We start from the raw sequence: 18,031 nt of genomic DNA, 5'->3' as shown, positions 1-18,031 counted from the left end.
CACAAGTTGTAGATGAGGCATCTTCCAAAGAGGAGCGAAATGTGGCACGAGAGAGTGAAGCTGTAGTGGAAGAGGTGAGTGGAGTGTCAGGAGTCTGTGGTTCCAGTCCCAACCCACAGCAGGCACATGGCCTTGAGCAAGCCCCGGGCCTCGAGGGCAGCAGCTGACATCTCCCTAGGCCCTGCCAGACGAGGATCATGCACAAGCCTCAGCCCCTCTTTTTGGTAAAATGAAGATGATATGGAATTAATTACTTCAGAAGCCTTTTGTAGAGTCATACACATAGGAAGGATTATTGTGCCTGAAACTTGGAAATGACAGCTGGCCCCGCTGCATCCACGCCTCTGCATCCAACCAACTGTGGATTAAAAATACTCAGGGAAAAACCATTCTATCAGTACTGAACAGTACAGCCATTTCTTTTTTCTTCTTGTTATTATTTCCTAAACAATACAGTGTGGCAGTTAATCACATAGCACTTCTGTTTTGTCAGGTGTTGCAGGTGATCTAGAGATGATTTAAAACGTGGATGGGAGGATGTGCATAGGTTCTGTGCAGATGCTGTGCTGTTTAATAAAAGGGACTTGAGCAGCCACGGATTTTTGGCATCCAAGGAGGGTATTAGAACCAGTTCCCCGGGGATGCCAGCGGGGACTGTATTCGGTGACTGGTGGTGGCAGTGGCCAACAGATACACGTGTCTACTCCCTTTGATAATAAACGAGTGTTCCATGGTTATGAAAGTTGTACCATTACCAGTCAATAGAGCAATGATTCTAATCCAGTTCTGCCTGGTTTCTTTTTTTTTTTTTAAAGAGAGAGAGAGAGAATTTTTTTAATATTTATTTTTAGTTTTCGGTGGACACAACATCTTTTTATTTTATTTTTATGTGGTGTTGAGGATCGAACCCAGCGCCATGCGCATGCCAGGCGAGCGCACTACCACTTGAGCCACATCCCCAGCCCTCTGCCTGATTTCTTTATGTCACCATGACTTTGACTTGAAAGACAGTTTGTCCTGGTGGGTAGAGAGCCAGGAGGGAATGGGATATTAGCAAAGAGATTAAAATTATTAGACAGATAAGATCTGTGGCGTGGCAGGGGATGTCACTCAGTGGTACAGCACCTGCCTGGTGTGCCCAGGCCCTGAGTTTGATCTCCAGCTCCACCCAGAAAAAAAAGTTGTAATTCTAGAAGGGTGATGTGTCCTGAGAGTGGTGACCTCAGAGGTCAGGTGGAACAGTGTCACGTGGTCATGAGGTCAAAGGTATGTCCCATCCCATTGATTAGCCTGTAAATCCCAGAAGAGCGGGCTGTTCTGGAGCCCAGTCACATAGTGGTTTATCCGTGTGCGCTGGAGTCATTGAGACTTCTGTCTCGGAGTCTTCAACTGAGAGGGAAGAGGAAGACCCATAAGGTAATGAGCGCACAGTGGGAAGCCCAGGTGAGTACTGGGGACTGAGGACAGCCTGGGTCTGTCCTGTGCCCTTGCATTTTTGACAAGTAGTGCAAAGTTCATTCTTTATTTCTTTGTTTGTCACTCTGCTCCCCTCTGGAGAAGGGAGGCTCTGAGCTAAGAGGAGGTCGTGTTTGGGGATCGTATGGTCCTACTCTTTGAAGACCCTTCTCACCCTGCCATTAAAGGCCTGTGGTGGATTTGCAGGAATCGTGGATCTAAGCACCTGTTCAGCACTCATGCTGAAGCTCTGGTCTTGGGGCCCTTGTGCATTTCTTTTTCCACGTGTATTTTTTAAATCGATTCAGCCTGGGAGTAATTTTTTATTGATACTCTTCATTTTCCTTTTTAGTTAACTTAGATACTTAACATGTACACAGTGTATGTGGGTCTCTGCATAGTTCTCCCTGAGGTTGGGAATTCTCTTGAATTCTCTTGGCGCACACCTGTCATCCCAGGGGCTTGGGGGGCTGAGGTGGGAGGATCCTGAGTTCAAAGCCAGCCTCAGCAAAAGTGAGGCCCTAAGCAACTCAGGGAGACCCTGTCTCTGAATAATATACAAAATAGGGGTGGGGATGGGGCTCAGTGGTTGAGGGCCCCTGGGTTCAATCCTCATTAGCCCCTACCACCCACCTAAAAAGAAAAAAAGCACACATCAGTATTTCTTCCTTGGTCTGTCCTGCACCCTTGCGTTTTTGACAACCAGTACAAAGTTCATTCTCTTTCTTTATTTGTTACTCTGCTGCTGCTGCTGAGTTATCAAGCATTTGGATATGCTTCTTTTTGATGTCTAGCTGTTGGAGATGTCGTCACCTGGCACAGAGGACACAGAGAACTTTGAACTCTAATTTTCATCAGCAAACTTTGAATATCTGCATAGAAATCCTTGTTGATTGGTGTCTAGAAGAACACATCTGAGATACAAGCATGGAATAGGGAAGTCAGCTCGTATCCATTGAACCCTGCTCAGTTTGAGGTCATTCTAAGCACTTGAGGATGAGATAAAGAAGTCTCAGAGCACAGAGACCTGAGCTGTTTTCATTTACACTGCTCTGCTTCTCAGAAAAGGTAGGGCTGAGAGGAAGAAAGGACAGTTGAGTTGAGAAATATTATTTGAGAGGAAGCAGATACCGTGTGCTAATTTTGCATGTGCACGCATGCGTTTACCTGTGTGTCTAATGTGATTAGTGCAGGGTGATTCTTACACTAGGTTACCTCTCTCCTGTGGATTTTAAGATCAGGAGATCTCAAATTAGTCTGCATAGGTTTCCAAAATCCTTCCTTTGTTCGTTTCCTTATACAACAGGACACTGAACCTGTTTGGAGTGAAGGGAAATTAAAATGGTGTGTGTTTATGGGATGTGTTCTTAGTCTCTTCCTACATGGACGTTATGAGCTGATTGGCAAACCGCTCACTAATGAGCATACACTTGTGCTGTGTGCAAACCAAATTCAGTTAAAACCTGGGTGCAGTCCCTGTCATTGGACAACATTATGCAGAGGGACATATTATCTGTCTGTCCCTCAAACTATCTCTCTCCCAGTATCAAGTCAGATTACCAGAAAGCTACCCGCTAACTTCTCTTCCTTTGGCTCACATAGAAAATCATTCAGTGAACTGTGATTTTATTATAAGCCCTTGGTTTTTTTTTTAATACAGATGTATATAAGGTTCATCTATGAAGGATATTTTTCTAGCTTTTATAAAACCATTGTTAAAAAATTTAATGGTTAGTTTTTTTAACATACAAGTTTGTGTACAAGTTTCTTTGTTCAAATATGCTGATTAATTCTTAAGTGGTTTTTAAGAGCTAATGAAAAAAATACAACAAAACCATCATGTCTCCATTTTTCCTTTGGTTGTCAGAAAAATCAAGTGTCCAATTACAATAACTAACGTTATTTGATGTTTCTAGTTCAGTTATGTGTCTCCCTGTCTTCCAATACTTGTATCTTTATTCTTTAATTGTAATTTTTATTACATTTTCAAAAATCATATAAATTGTACTAGTCATTTGAAATCATTTTTGGAGGTAGGTTATGAATTAATAACTGGTAGTGCAACAGAATTGTGCAGTGATATATGAAGAGTCGCTGCAGGCCTTAGTATGTTAATGCAGCACCTGAGCAGAGATGGATCTTTGGAAACGTACAGTGTTAGGACTAAGAACCACATGTGAAAGCTGAAAATTTTATTTTAAGAAACTATAGTTCTGGAGTTTATTATATAGTTTTTCCTGTCCTGAAATATATGAATTGCACACCAAAACATTCCCAGTTTATGGGCTGAGGCCCTTGGTGACAGCAAAATGCTGTGAGTGACCAAGTCCACGCGTCCCATATGTACCTTCAGTCAATGATTGTTGAACCTGTAATCTCTGACATCTGGCAGTTGTATATCTTTAACTTTTTCATATCACTGGATGTTATATGATATTAGAAAATTACCCTAGTTATGATAATGAATGATATTATACTTATTTAAGAAAATGACCTTCAAGTTTAAAAATACATGCTGAAATATTTTGGTGTGTCTCAGGCGGTGGGGCTGCTATAATAAAATACTGTAGCAGAAATTTTTTTCTCTGGTCTCCATGTTCTGGATCCTGGGAAGTCCAAGGTGACAGTACCAGAGATTCACTGTCTGGTGAGGGGCTGTCCCTCATAGATGATGCCTATTTGCTTTTTGCGTTCATGTGGCAGAAAGAGAAGAGAGTTGATTGAACTTTTATAAGTGCAGTTATCCTGTGACTTAATCACTTCCCCAAGCCCCCCTCCACTTAATAATAAAACATTGGGTGTAAGTTCCAGTGTGTAACTTGGGGAGGGAGTCGTCAACATGTAGAGTGCAGCAGTGTGTAGTGTCAGGTGTGACTCACTTCTGCTGGTTGAGCTGTGCATGTCTGTGCGTATAGCTAAACCACTGTCAGAATTTTATTCTTTTATTCAGAATATTATTCTTCCAGCATTTGAGTGTTAGCAACTTATGTACTTATAATCTTTTTTCAAGGAAAACAAAAATAAAGAGAATAACATACAGACACTCAAGGACTGATACCAAGCTCTTTCAAACTTAGCGTTTTTGCTTTAGATAGGGTTTATGTTTGTGTATTATTCCTCAACCTGCTTCCCGTCTCTAGAGACAACTACTGTCCTGAATTTAGTGGTTTCATTAACATATATGTGTTTATGTAGTTATTACATATACGCATCATGTGTCATTTAGCAACAGGGATAGTCTAAAAACTGCAACTTTTTTTTTTAAATATTTTTTTAGTTATACATGGACACAATATCTTTATTTTGTTTACTTATTTTTATGTAAACATAAAACCCAGGGCCTCGCATGTGGGAGGTAAGCACTCTGCCACTGAGCCACAGCCTCAGCCCCCCAAAAAAACTGCAACTTTGTCATTGTGTGAGCATCGCAAGGTGTAGTCACACAAACTAGCCTGTGGTGCACCCAGCTCATGTGCTGTACAGTTTGTGGGTCCTAGGCCACAGTCCTGAGCAGAGTGTTACTATATTGAAGACTATAAACTTGCTGTGAGTATTTTTATATCTAAACATAGAAAACATAGAATGCAAATACACCGTAAAAAAATCAAAATGGCACACCCGTGAGGGCGCACATGGGCCTGGAGGTTGCTCTGGGTGAGTCAGTGGGTGGTGAGTGAGCCAGAAGGCTGGGGACATTCTGTACACGACCACAGACTTTGTCATCACTGCATACTTAGGTGGCCCTACACTTCTTAACATTTTTTCTTCAGTATCAAATTGACCTTAGCAGATTATGACTTGACTCTATAAATATTTTAATATTTTAGATTTCTGATTGTTTTATATACTTAGTTCAAAACACAAACTCATGGTCTGGGGGTACAGCTCAGTGGTACAGGGCTTGCCTGGCAGGCGTGGGGGCCCTGGCTTTGACTCCCAACACCACAAAGAAAAAAAATCCCATGTTTTACAGCTGGACAAAAATATTTTTGTTTTTGGACATTCTTTATATATATGTGTCTTTCCTATTGTTAAGATATTTATTTTAAAACTTTTTTGTTAAAAACTAAGGCACGGGGCTGGGTTGTGGCTCGGTGTTGGAGCACTTGCCTGGCACCTGTGAGGCTCTGAGTTCAATCCTCAGCACCGCATAGAAAAATAAATATAAAGTCATCTACAACTAAAAGTATTAAAAACAAAACAAAACTAAGGCATAAACATCAGCCTAGGCCTGGATAGGGTTGGGATCATCAGTATCCCTGTCTTCCACATTTGTCTCACTGGAAGATCTAGGGGCAGTAACACTCACAGAGCAAGATGGTTTTCTGGAATACCTCCTGAAGGTCTCCCTGAGGCTATGTTATAGTTAACTTAAAAAAAAAAAAAAAGGTAGAAGTATGCCCTGACAATTAAAAAAAAAATAGCATAGAGACTACATAGTCATTTATTCTCAGGTAGCATGTGCTGCACCTAATTATATGAGCTCTACTTTTATACACGTGGTAGTGCAGTATTTCTGTTAGTACCCGCATCACCGTGAACCCATCTGAAGTGTGTTGCGCCATAGCACCTCAGTCAGATCAGTGTCACTAGGCAATGGCAAGTGACCTCACCTCCATTATAATCTTAGGGGTGACTGATGTGTGTGCAGTCCTTTGTTAACTGAAATGTCTTTTTATGCAAACATGACCATCCGTATATCTGTAATAATATATAGTGTGTGGTTACAGTACATAATATATACGTGGTTGTACTACAAAAATAATATATAGTACATGGTTTTCAATTGTTTATACAGTATTCTTTTACCATTTTATATAAATCTCTCAATGTATATAGAACATTCAACTTTGTTTTTCACGCATCATGGTCTTGAAATTTAATTACATTGATACGTACAGCTCTGCTTTATTTATTGTAACTATTATGCATTGTTCTCTTTTATGAATAAGCCACAGTTCTGGACTGAGAATCATGTTAGGGGTACACAGGCTGTTTTCAGCAGTATGGTCTCCTGATGGCGACACGTGAGAGCTAGTTTTGTATTTGTACCTGGGGATGGAATCGCAGGGTTGCGTGCATAGTCATCTTCAGTTAACCACACACTGCCAGGCTGCCATCCATCATGACTACCAGTGTAAACTCTCATCACTAGTGTCTGGACAGTTCCTGCTGACTCATCGTCACAAACACTTCCAATATTTTCCTCCCTGAAGGTGTGAAATGGTATCCACACAGTTAGCTGCTTCTTAGTAATTTGCTTTTGTTGGGCAAAGCTTATAAAAGCCAGAGGAGCTGATTGACATCTCTCGATTTTTCCCTTAGGAAAAATGAGTGTTTAATTACACAAACAGATTCGCAGACTATTCCGAATGAAATGCTGCTTGCTGGTGAAAAGCTGTATTTTCAAGGGCATAATAACCCTTCTTTGGGGAATTCTATACAAGAAAACTTGGAGGGAAATTTTTCCCATAGGATATTTTCACTTTCCAGTTTTATCCTGTCCTTGCATTTGTCTCCCTGATTCTCTTAGCTCTTCTGACTGATGGTCGGGCAGTCAGGGCATGAGAGAATGAGATGTCAGAACTCTTCCCAGCACATTATACCTGACGGCAGAGTGACCCTCCATCGACTGAGTGAGTGTCCTCTACGGTTTTCACTACTGTTGTTCAATTACTCCAATAATTGAATGGAATCTGTTTTTTGGGGGGGCCAAGATAAGAAAGCAGAGACTAGTCTGCCATGGAACTGGTCACAGCTATCTTAGAGTTAGATCTGGGGACCTTCCTGCAGAACAGATATAGAAAATGGTTTATTTCACGTGCACTGCATGATGGCTTCTTGAGTCAGGTCGTTGCCTGTTGCTGCGTAACAACAAGACGTAAAACGGAGTGGGTAAGGTTCTAGTCCTGGAGCGAACAGCTCACCCAGTGTCTTCCACTGCATTCAGCTAGAGCACCTGGCAGGCAGCAGCTGTTTGAGGACTCTGAAAGGTAGACTGGGAAAGAAGATTTTGAAGTCCTTCTGAACCAGGGTTGAATTCTTCATTTTCTCCTCTTTCTCATTCCCAGGCCTAAACTCCACACAGCGTAAAGCCCAGAAGTGGGCATTAATATAGATACAGAGAACTCTAGGAGAAATCCTAAGTTCTGGCTGAAGGAATGGAAAGAATTATTATAATACTCAGAGAAAGTACAGGAATTATTGTTTATTTATTTTTTTCTGTTTGCTTTCTTGCACTGTGAAACTCAAGCAATCCTATCATGGCAGCGGGTTGAATCTAGTAGGATCCTAAAATTCCCAGGGCAGGAAACTATTGTGTGTGATCAGTGCAGCTGTGATCCTAAGAGGTGGAGTGATCCCCAGTTGCGTCCTCCCCACATCCCCTCCCCTTCACCTGCTTGCCTCCAAACAGGGGCGATCATAGATTCTGTGGCAACACCAGCATAAATAAGATACCAGCTTTCTGCCCAGGTATTGAGGAAGGGCAGCCCCATTTACCTAGAAAGTACTGGGGCAGCTTTGTGAGAGGGACAGACTTGGAAGTAAAGTCCTTAAATTTCATTATGAACTCCTGGGCTTACCTGTGCGTTATGATGCAGAAGACCCTGAAATCACAAAACTGGACTTTGACAAATGAGATATGCCCTAAACCACTGCCAGGCCCATGCTGGCCACAGGGTGTGGTGCGCGTGTGGGGCGCAGATCCCAACGGCACTGCAGAGACTTTGAAATCTTAACTGATAGTGGAACTGCAGTCTACAGAAGATTGGTCACAAGTTCTAGCCAGAGGACAAGTAGGTTGATTAATGCACATTGAGGTAGAAATACCAACTTTCTCTATGGGAGTTTAAGATGATCTAGAAATCTCGTAACAATAATCAAAATATTCAGGATACAATTTAAAAAATACTTCTTGGCCTATGTGGGGTGGGGGGTAGGAAAATTGACTCACATGGAAAAACCCAGAAGACACCAATGCCAAGAGAACACGGATGTTGGCTTATCGGACAGAGGCTAGCACCACTGTTATAAAATGTTCCAACAAATAAGGGCAAAATTCCTGAAATGAACAGAAAGAATGGAAACTCTCAGGAAAGACATAAAGAACTAAATAGGAATTTTTCAACTGAAAAATATAACTGAACAACATTCACTGGGGGAGATCAGCAATAGACTGAAGATGGTAGAAGAGAGAGGGTGAGCATGAAGACAGACGAGGAGAGACTCCAGTCTGGGAGAAAACTTGAGGGGGAAGGGATTAACTTGGACTTGTGAGACAGTGACAGAAGGTATAGCATCCCAGCCCTCATAGCTGAGAGAGGAGAAATAGTAGTATAGGAAATTGACTTGAAGAAATAATGCCTGGAAGCTTCCAACTGGAGATTCAAGAAATCCTAAACAAGATCAAGGCCAAGAAACCCCACACAGACACACAAAACTAAAACGGAAACTAAAGGTGAATATTTGAAAGCAGAGAAGGGCAACAACCCTCCAGATGACTGCAGACTTCTCATCAGAAGTTGTTAGGGCCAGGAAATTAAAATGTGATGTGCTGGGGAGAGGGTGGAAGTGTCAACTCACAATTTTATATCCAGCAGAAATACCCTTCATCAACGGGGTTGAAGCCAAGGCATTCTCAGATGAAGCAAAACGAAAAGGAAGTTGTTGGAACTGAAAGAAAATTTGGAGCATCTGCATTGAAGAGACAACAACAGAAATGATTGATATCTGCCTGAATGTAATACACAGAACTCTTGTTCTTCCCTCAAAATAATTATAACAATAGAGGATGGGAGTTTCAGTGTAATTAGAAATATCACAGAGAGAGGAATGTGAAAGAACCTGTGATGGTGGTCAAGTTGAAGTAGTGAAATATCGTCTCTAAGTAGCTGTGAAATGTGATACATAAATATCTCCATACCTAGGGCAGCTACTTAGTAAAACTGAACAAAAAGTCAGAAACAAATATTCAATGAAATACTAAAAATGTTCAAATAACCCAGAAGAAGTCAGGAAAGGAGGGAGAAATAATGAAAAGAAAAACAGAATAGAAAACAATTAAATGGAAGCCCTTAATATATCAAGTGCAAACATATCAGTAGTGTCCACTAACTACAGATGGTGTGAGCTAAGCGTGGAACTACATGCCTGAGTCGCAGCCACCTGAAGGCCGCAGGGGAGTTCAGGGCCAGCCTGGGCAACGTAGGGGGACCCTGTCTTAAAAAAAAAAATGGTTATAAGCACACCAAGTAAATGATAGAAGTTATTTTCAGAATGAATTTGGGGAAAAAAATCTGATTCTATGTTTGTTTTAAAAGACCCACTTCAGATAAATAATACACATAAGATTACAAAGATAAAAAAGTTAAACCATGGAAACACTAATCAAAAGAAGACTGGAGTATCTTCTGCTAATATCTAAGTAGACTTCAGAGTAAAGAAAATTAACAGGCGTAAAGGCACGACATTAGGATAAAAGGACCAGTCGTACCAAGACACATAACAGTGACAGCTTTCTACTCTGAAAACTTGTCCACAAACTAGAATAGAAGGAAACTCTTGAACTTGTTAAATGCATCTAACAACAATATAAAAAAGATTATCTCTAACTTCATACTTAATGTTTTCATTCTTTTGGGGAATAGGGTAGGACTGTCTTGTCTTACCATTTCTACTCAGCACTGTTCACCATTGTCCTGTTGAACATTATCAGTTATTGTCCGTATAGTAAGGCAGGGGAAAGAAGTAAAAGGCCTACAGATGGGAAAGGAAGAAGTGAGGCTGCCCCGATTTCCAGGTTTCCTAATTGTGTAGAAAACCAAGGAGTCCATCAGAAACTCCTAGAAGGACTAGATGAGTTTAGTAGGTTTGCAAGATTTTAAGTGCCGATGCACACAAACAAGTTTCTATATTCTTATAATTAATAATTGGAACCCCCTCCCCCAAGTACCATTTATAAAAGCAACAAGTGAAAAATATTTAGGTATAAATTGAAAAATCATATGTGGATCTGTGTGTAGAAATTGTAATACACTGATGAAGGAAGTTAAAGAAGACCTCAATAAATAGGGAGATAGTGAATGAATGAATGAATAGATAGATAGATAGGTTATAATCAGGAACTGGAAGAGTCGGCATAGTTAAGATATCATTTTTACCTAGTTGGTCCACATATTTAACAAAATTCCAATGAGAAATCTCAGCAGGACTTTGTAGCTACAGACAAGGCTATTCTCAAATGTACATGGAAAGGCAGAACAACTAGAATAGCCAAACCATGTTGGAAAAGGAGAATAAAGTCAAGGGAATAATTATTCTGCCTAGATTTTCAGACTCACTGTAAAACCTTCTCACAAACTGCTAGCAGTTTGTCCCCTTCCTCCCCTCCCTTCCCTCCCTCCCTTCTTCCCTTTCCTCCCTTCCCTTCCCTTCCCTTCCCTTCCCTTCCCTTCCCTTCCCTTCCCTTCCCTTCCCTTCCCTTCCCTTCCCTTCCTCCCCTCCCCATCCTCTTTCTCTCTGTTGTTGAGACAGGGTCTCAGTAGTTGCTCAGGCTGGCCTTGGACTCCTGGACTGAACCAGGCCTCCAGCCTCAGCCTCCGCAGTGGCTGGAACTGTAGGTGCGCACCAACGCACCCAACTAATGCTAGCGGTTTCTTTTCTTTGCTGACTCAGAACTGACCTGTGGCTTTTGGCCAGAGACCTTGTTTCACCTGCTGTTATCACTCTATACGTGGCTACTTGGGATTTCTGGAAGCAGGGCGGCTGGGTTCTTTGGAGTGTTCAAGAACAGCCCACAGTTTCCAGGTGCTCCCCCAGTCTCTGTGGGCATCATCTTGATAATGCCCTATTTGCTCTGGCTAGTCACATGACCACGAGAAGAGTCCCTGTGAGAAGGGGACTGCGCCAGGCTTCTCCACTGGAGTTTGAAGTCCCTGGGGACCTGTAGATCACTGCCTCACGGATGTTGAGTGCTTTTGTTTTTTATTTTGTTGTAACAGCTTTCCTTCAGATGCTGTGAAACTGTATTGCTTCCGAAAAAACTGTAGTTTCTAAGAAGGAGAAGTTAAAGACTGCCTGCTATTGCAAAAAGAGAGAAACCATGATCGTTTTAAACCTAGTGAAAATATATCTTTCTGAAAGCTTTGGTGATCATAAACACCTTTATAAGGATTTTTAATTACACTTAAAAAGTGAAACCTCCCTGACTTCGTTCTTTGTGTGCCTGATCTGTTTCCCCCAAAATTCTTCCCACCATTTATTTTATTCTCATTCTAAGGAAAGGGCTTCCAAAACGAGCTCTCAGAGCATTGACACAGTCTCAGAATTAATTCTGGGGTTGGAAAGAAACCTTACTGGTCACTCAGATACCATCCAAAGAGGTCATTTGTCCCAGAACAGCCACCAGGATTTACATAGTGAAGGCGCAAGGCAGGAAAACCAAACCAGAAACCTGTCTGCAGACCAAGTACATGGTATAGATGGAGGAATTTGGGGGTTTGGGTCAATTCTTCATTCCTTTGTCTTTAAGCAGTGGTGACCTAAGAGACCAGATTGGTGTGACATGGATGGAATCTTGTCAATACAAGATTTCTAGGAGGGGACCACAGAGCAAAGTGGGAAAGACTCAGGTGGGGCTGGAGAAGGCGGAGTCTGGACGGCCAGCACCACGGCTGTGTCCTCCGCTCCCTCTCAGAGCTCTGGGCTTCCGGTGGCAGTGAGGTGTCCAATTGAACAGTGGTTCTTAGCATTCCCAGGAGGCTCTGGATATTAGAATTTCTGATGAAGATGTGTGACTTGAAGAAAGCAGAGTCAACGTAATTCTCACTTTCAGAATGCAAACTACAAAAAGCAAAGCACAACGAAATATTCCAGGCTGCAGGAGCATGCAGAGGGTGAGGCAGGGCTGTCGAGATGTGAGGTTTTAAAAAATGTCAAGAAACGGTGGTGTAACAAAGAGATGATCTCGGCGACAGTCACCAGAGAACAAACACCTGTTCATCTTATGTGGAGCTCTAAATGCCCCCCAAAGCAGTGTCTGGCCCATAGGTTAGCCCCATTGAATAAATTAATCCAGAACCACTCCCTTCAGAAAGCTTCGTGTTGGACTTTGAGGAGGGTTAGAGGGAGTGACACAGTGTGGTCCTTTCAGTAGTCCCACCTCTCCACAGGTGAAGTGTGACTGGTGAGCTCCAGGACACCTGTTCACTTTGGTCTGAAGTCTGCGGCTGTGGAGTCCTGGGTCTTATCTGCCTGCACAGATTTCTGTGATTGTCAAATGTCCCCTTCTGTTTCTGTCCTCGTTCACAAGAGAAAGCAAAATGCTGGTTCATATCTCCTGCCTTTGGCAGTGGATTAAAACCCATCACCAGGAAAACGTTGTGTTGCCTTCACAGACTTCTGTGGCCCTTGTGGTAAAATATCACTGAGAAAGAAGTTCAGGCCGGATGCAGTGGTGCGCACATGTAATTCAGCTTCTCCCAAGTCTGAGGCAGGAGGGTTGCAAGCTCAAGGTTAACCTAGGCAATTTAGCAAGACCTTGTCTCAAAATAAAAAGGGTGGGTGTTTCGCTGTGTGGTAAAGTGCTTGCCTAGTGTGTGTGTGAGGTCCTGGGTTCACTTCCCCAGACCACAGAAAGCAAGCTGAGAACTCAAAAAAAGTATGCGATTGTTCCTTTTCCATGGGTAATAACCATCTCTCTGGGCACTGTTCCCAGTGCATTCTGACCGAGGAATCAAAATTTCCTTTGATAGTCTGGTTATAACACAAAAGTCCATTGTGAACTAGATGACTCTTTCAGAAAACTCTATAAAGTGACCTAAAGCAAAATTTAAGAATGTGAGAGGCTGATAACCTGCTATTTTAAAGCTACATTATCTGAAACTACTCAGTAACCATTTTTTTCTGTTTGGGGATGTTTTGGGTTTCTTAGACTTCAAAAAGTTCAATGCTGCAGCAGGTGGTGTATCTCAGAGGTGGATTGTGTGCTTAGCACATGTGAGGTCCTGTGCATACACACACACACACACACTAATGAGATGCCATGTTATGTCTTTAATGAAGGCAGGTTCTGCCTTCCGTAGCTGGAATTGTTTGTTTTCGGCTGTGTCTCCAGAGCCTAGAGCAGTGGCCTCACATGTGGGAATGAACAGCTCAGCTCAAGTTCTACCTCTTCCTTTTCTGCTCTTCGCCAGTCCACAGGGGTATGCGTCCTCTCTCTGATTGGTTGAGACAGTGCCTCGCTGTGCTGCCCAGGCTGGCCTTGGACTCCCAATCTGAAGGGGTCCTGCTGCCGTGGCTCCTGAGTAGCTGGGAGCGACTGCGGGTGTGCGCCACCACGCCTGGCACTTTTTTCATTTTCTGATCTTTGGTGGCTCTGTCTCCACTGATTCCTATAAAGACCCAACTGGGTAATAGACAAGGGTGTGAATACATAAGAGTTGGTGTTGCTGTGTCTTCAAATCTCAGCCCTACTCAGCCAGGTGGCTCTGGGCAAGTCACCACCTCTCTGTTTTCCCACTGTTCTGCCTGTCACATGGTAATGGTGGTTGAGCATCTGGAATACAGTGTTCATGGAGGAGATGAAACGGGGAAGGTAGACCAGGACCCATCACCAGGATCCTTTTGTGACACACCTCAGTGTTTGGATCTAAGTAATGAGAGTTTTCCAAAAAAAAATTTTTTTTTCAAACAGCATCATGACCTAAGTCTCAGTTTATTAGACAACAACTTCCTTCAGCGCGAGCTCTTACTGAACCATTCTTAGGTTTGCCTTCCCGTTGGTGTGGTTTGTGTTTTATCTCATTGTTCTACATTTTCTTCTATTTCTAGCTTTTATTTACTAAAAGTCTACAGGTCACTTTTGTCTAGAATAGACCTTATAGGATATCAGGGAGACCATAAAACATAAAAGGGTGTCTGTGTATTGTCCCATTTTCTCTTGGTAGAAATTCCGTCTGCGGCTCCTTCCTGCTCTAGATCTGCTAGTGTCCCTCTCCTTTGGGGGAAGTGTTTCTAAGGCGCTTGGATCCATTCTTGATGAACTAGAAACAGGTACTGGGTGTGAGGTCTGCCTTTGGGGTGTGTGGGAATGCGCTTTCAGCACACCTTCAGTTCTGGAATACGTCCATTACCAGAAATATACTTTCAGAATATTCTCCCTTCTTCACAGGAAAGTCACAGAGAAGATTTGGGGCTCCTCAACTAGGTCACAGTGTCCAGGAGCAGAAGGCCACACCCCCTCCTCCCCGATCAGAATCAGCGTATTGTTTGTGATACAAATCCAATTAACCAACGGCCTTCGCATCTCCCACTTCCTGTTCGTTTCCCCCAGGCACAAACTGGTTCAAGGAGAAAAGTTTTTTTTTTTTTTTCCCTACCTTTTAATATTTTGAGCTGCTTAGGTTTGGGATTCAAAAGTGGTTTTGTTGCTCATTGCTTAACTGCGCTGAAGATTATCTCATGTGACGGCAGAGATCTCTTGTTTTGGAATGGCCAATACTTTCTAGAATGGCCATTCTGTACAGCTGCCAACATGCCCTGGGTCCTCCTGCTTCATATTACAGTGATACTGCTTTGTCAGGGTGGAATCCAGCCTCACAGGGCTGCAGTCAGTCTCTGCTGACCTCATGCCACAGCACAGCATGTTCAAATCTGGGAGAAACCTGAGGGTTATTCGGCATAATCCTCTTCCTTCTCCCTCACAAGCATGGAACCCTCACTCTCCTCGGAAACCGTATGTTGTATATGTGTGTGTATCTGTCTTTTTCTTTTTAAAACCCTCTTCCTATCCTTCTACAGCTTTTAGCGGGGGCTGGTTGACAGACTGACAGGGAATGACCCAGGCTGCTGGAACTCGGCGTTTTCAGCAGCAGATCTCAGCCAGGTGCATGAGCTATTTTAAGACAGTAAGGTCCAGCCCATGGAGCATGGTGTGGTCTGATTCCTCATTGTTCGTTTTTCTCACTGCTGTTGGAGCAGAATGCAAAGGGCACTCTAGCCGTATGGGCATGCTCAGACCATGCTGCAGTGTCCTGATCCCCCGGGACACGGGCTGCACAGTGCAGAATAAATGCCACCCTCACTTTCTCAGGCGAGGAGCTCCCAGAAAACAAGTGTTTCCTTCAGTGAATAGAAGAGCGTCCTCTGCCTTTGGCAGTTTGGGAGAGGCTAGGGTTAAACTGGACGTGCCAGGCATGCATAACAAATAAGAATTTGGGTTAAAACCCCTTGAAAATATTTCTCCCTTTTTTTTTTTTTTTTTTCTAAAAAGGTTCTTATCACTCAGCCTCTTGTTTTCAAAGTATTTCCCCCAAGGACTTGATGGTTTTGTGAATTTTCAAGCAGCATGCACAAATCTCAGTGCTAAATTTGTGTCTTCAGATCAGCCGAGCGGGCCTGAGACACAGCTGGGTGGGAAGATGATCCGGCTTTACCCAACACCCAGGGCTCACGTTTCACCCACGCCCAGGAGAGGCTTTGCCAGGGGCTTGATCTTACCTTGATTTTTCAGTTGGTTCTATAAATGATACATAGGTACTAAGAGATCATCTGCTAAATAAACAGATTCTTTATAGTTTTTCAAAGTTAGTGAGCATTAATACTGTTTGTCACTGAGCAGTCGGATTTGAGCTCTAGATTTGTCACTGTGAGGTTTGATATGGAATTACTCTCTTAGGCCTTCTGCTTGATCATTTAAATGCCAGCTCTGTTGACAGATTTGTGCCTCTGCTCTGCATCCTGTTTTTTCTGTTTGTTCTGAATCTTGGATTCAAGAACACTGGCACATCTCTGTTGGCTCTGAAGTTAGAAAGGTCAGTTTACGTCTCTTGTTTTATGAAGAGCGCTTCCTCAGGGTGGATGTGGTGGTCAGAAGGAAAGATTGAGAGGCAATCCCATGAACACTAAGAAAAGTCATCCTCCTTCTTTTTCTTCTTTAGTGACACTGGGGAACGGGGACCATAATACATAACTTAATCCCTTTAAAAATTTTTTTGTGGTACTGGGGATTGAACCCAGGGACACTATCACTGAGTGCCATCTCCAACCTTCCCTTCCCTCCCTCCTTCCTTCCTTCCTTTGTATTTATTTATTGGTTCTAGGGACTTAACCCAGGGATGCTTTACCACCAAGCTTCATCCCCAGACAATTTTGTTTTTTTTTTTATTTTGAGGTAGGGTCTCAGTAAGTTGCTTAGCTTACCTTGCTAAGTAGCTGAGGCCAGCTTTGAACTTGAATGCTCCTGCCTCAGGTTTTATTGTATCCAGTGGTTGAATTAACTTACCAGAGTAGAGAGTTTTCTAAAGCTGAGTGAACAATTTTAGGTTAAACTGGTTCCTTGCTTCAAACAATCAACTCAGTTAAATTATTCTCATTGAAATGATGATAACAGTGTTCTGAAATGAGGTACTTGCCTCCTGCATCTGACGTTCTTCTTGTGGCTCTAGATGGGGATGATGTCCCACCTTCTTGCATGAGGGTGCAACAAGCTTTGTGAACATTGGTTTCTAAAGAACAGAGTAACATTTTGAAGGTAGACTTGAGGGGAAAATGTAGCCGGCTCAAGGAAGTAAACGAAGTGTTTTAAACAGAATTCTGTAGAACTCACTGTATTTGTTGAACTCATCTATGTTTTAATGTAAAAGATTATAATATTCCCTGAGGTCCAATTCTAAAAGTGAATAATTTTCGTTTTCCATTCTCAGTAATCCTGCAGGACCACACATCTTTACGTTTATGTTAAAGCCATTTGTATAATACCGACACTCCGGAGCATTCCTTGCGTATTATCAGAGTTTTCTATACAGATGCTTAAAGTGTAAGGTGGCAATTTAGGACATACATGTGTAATTACTTGGTCGCATATTGATGCTCTGCTTTCAAAATAAATTAATCTGGGCCGGGATTGTGGCTCAGTGGTAGGGCGCTTGCCTAGCACATTTGAGGCACTGGGTTCGATTCTCAGCACTGCATATAAATAAATGAAATAAAGGTCCATCAAAATCTAAAAATTGTTTTTTAAAAAAGTTAATCTACATTGGACTGTTACTGTATTAATGTGAACTTTTGGAAGACACAAAAGAGAAAACCTTCCTTCACATGTAAACCTTCAAACTACAGCTTGACCTCAATCCCGTCATTCCATGGGTCTCCTAATGCCACTTAAAGGTCAGATCCCATAAGAACAATGCAATTGTTCCACATTATTTTGTAGAAATTTAAAATTTTTTTTTAGCTGTAGTTGGACACAATATCTCTATTAATTTTTATGTGGCACTAAGGTTCGAACCCAGTGCCTAGGCGAGCACACTACCGCTCAGCCCCAGCTCCTGTTTTGTAGAAGTTTTAACTGTTCAAAAGAAATAGCTGGAGCAGTGATTTGGGTGGTGGTGACTAGTACACAGCACTGGGGGAGGAAAGGACTGTTTTCGGTTGGTGTTCCCTGTTCAAGGTGCCGCTCATCATCTCTTGAAAATCAGTGAGCACCTGGTGCAGGGCGCCCTCCTATAATCTCAGCAACTTAATAAGACACTAAGCAACTTATACCCTGCCTCAAAATTTTAAAATTATAATTTTT

At 42.5% G+C, this 18,031-nt stretch overlaps 1 protein-coding gene across 11 annotated transcripts in view; it reads left to right on the top strand.

The window, feature by feature from the left end:
- Nucleotides 1-18,031, top strand: part of Tmcc1 (transmembrane and coiled-coil domain family 1) — a 166,280-nt gene that overhangs the window by 105,577 nt on the left and 42,672 nt on the right. Inside the window, exon 1 of one of the 11 annotated variants that reach the window (XM_026383001.2) lies at nt 15,055-15,190. The exons of 9 other annotated variants lie outside the window; for them this stretch is intronic. In XM_026383001.2, coding sequence (XP_026238786.1) covers nt 15,164-15,190 — 27 coding nt within the window. In that variant the 5' untranslated portion in view covers nt 15,055-15,163. Of the gene's footprint in view, nt 1-15,054; nt 15,206-18,031 lie in introns of those variants that run through there. One more of the 11 variants, XM_026383000.2, reaches the window with a different exon arrangement.

The sequence above is a fragment of the Urocitellus parryii genome, chromosome 16 (assembly GCF_045843805.1).
Source record: "Urocitellus parryii isolate mUroPar1 chromosome 16, mUroPar1.hap1, whole genome shotgun sequence".
NCBI lineage: Eukaryota > Metazoa > Chordata > Mammalia > Rodentia > Sciuridae > Urocitellus > Urocitellus parryii.
Note: the sequence above shows the minus strand (reverse complement) of the source record. Positions and strands in the feature narration are given on the sequence as shown.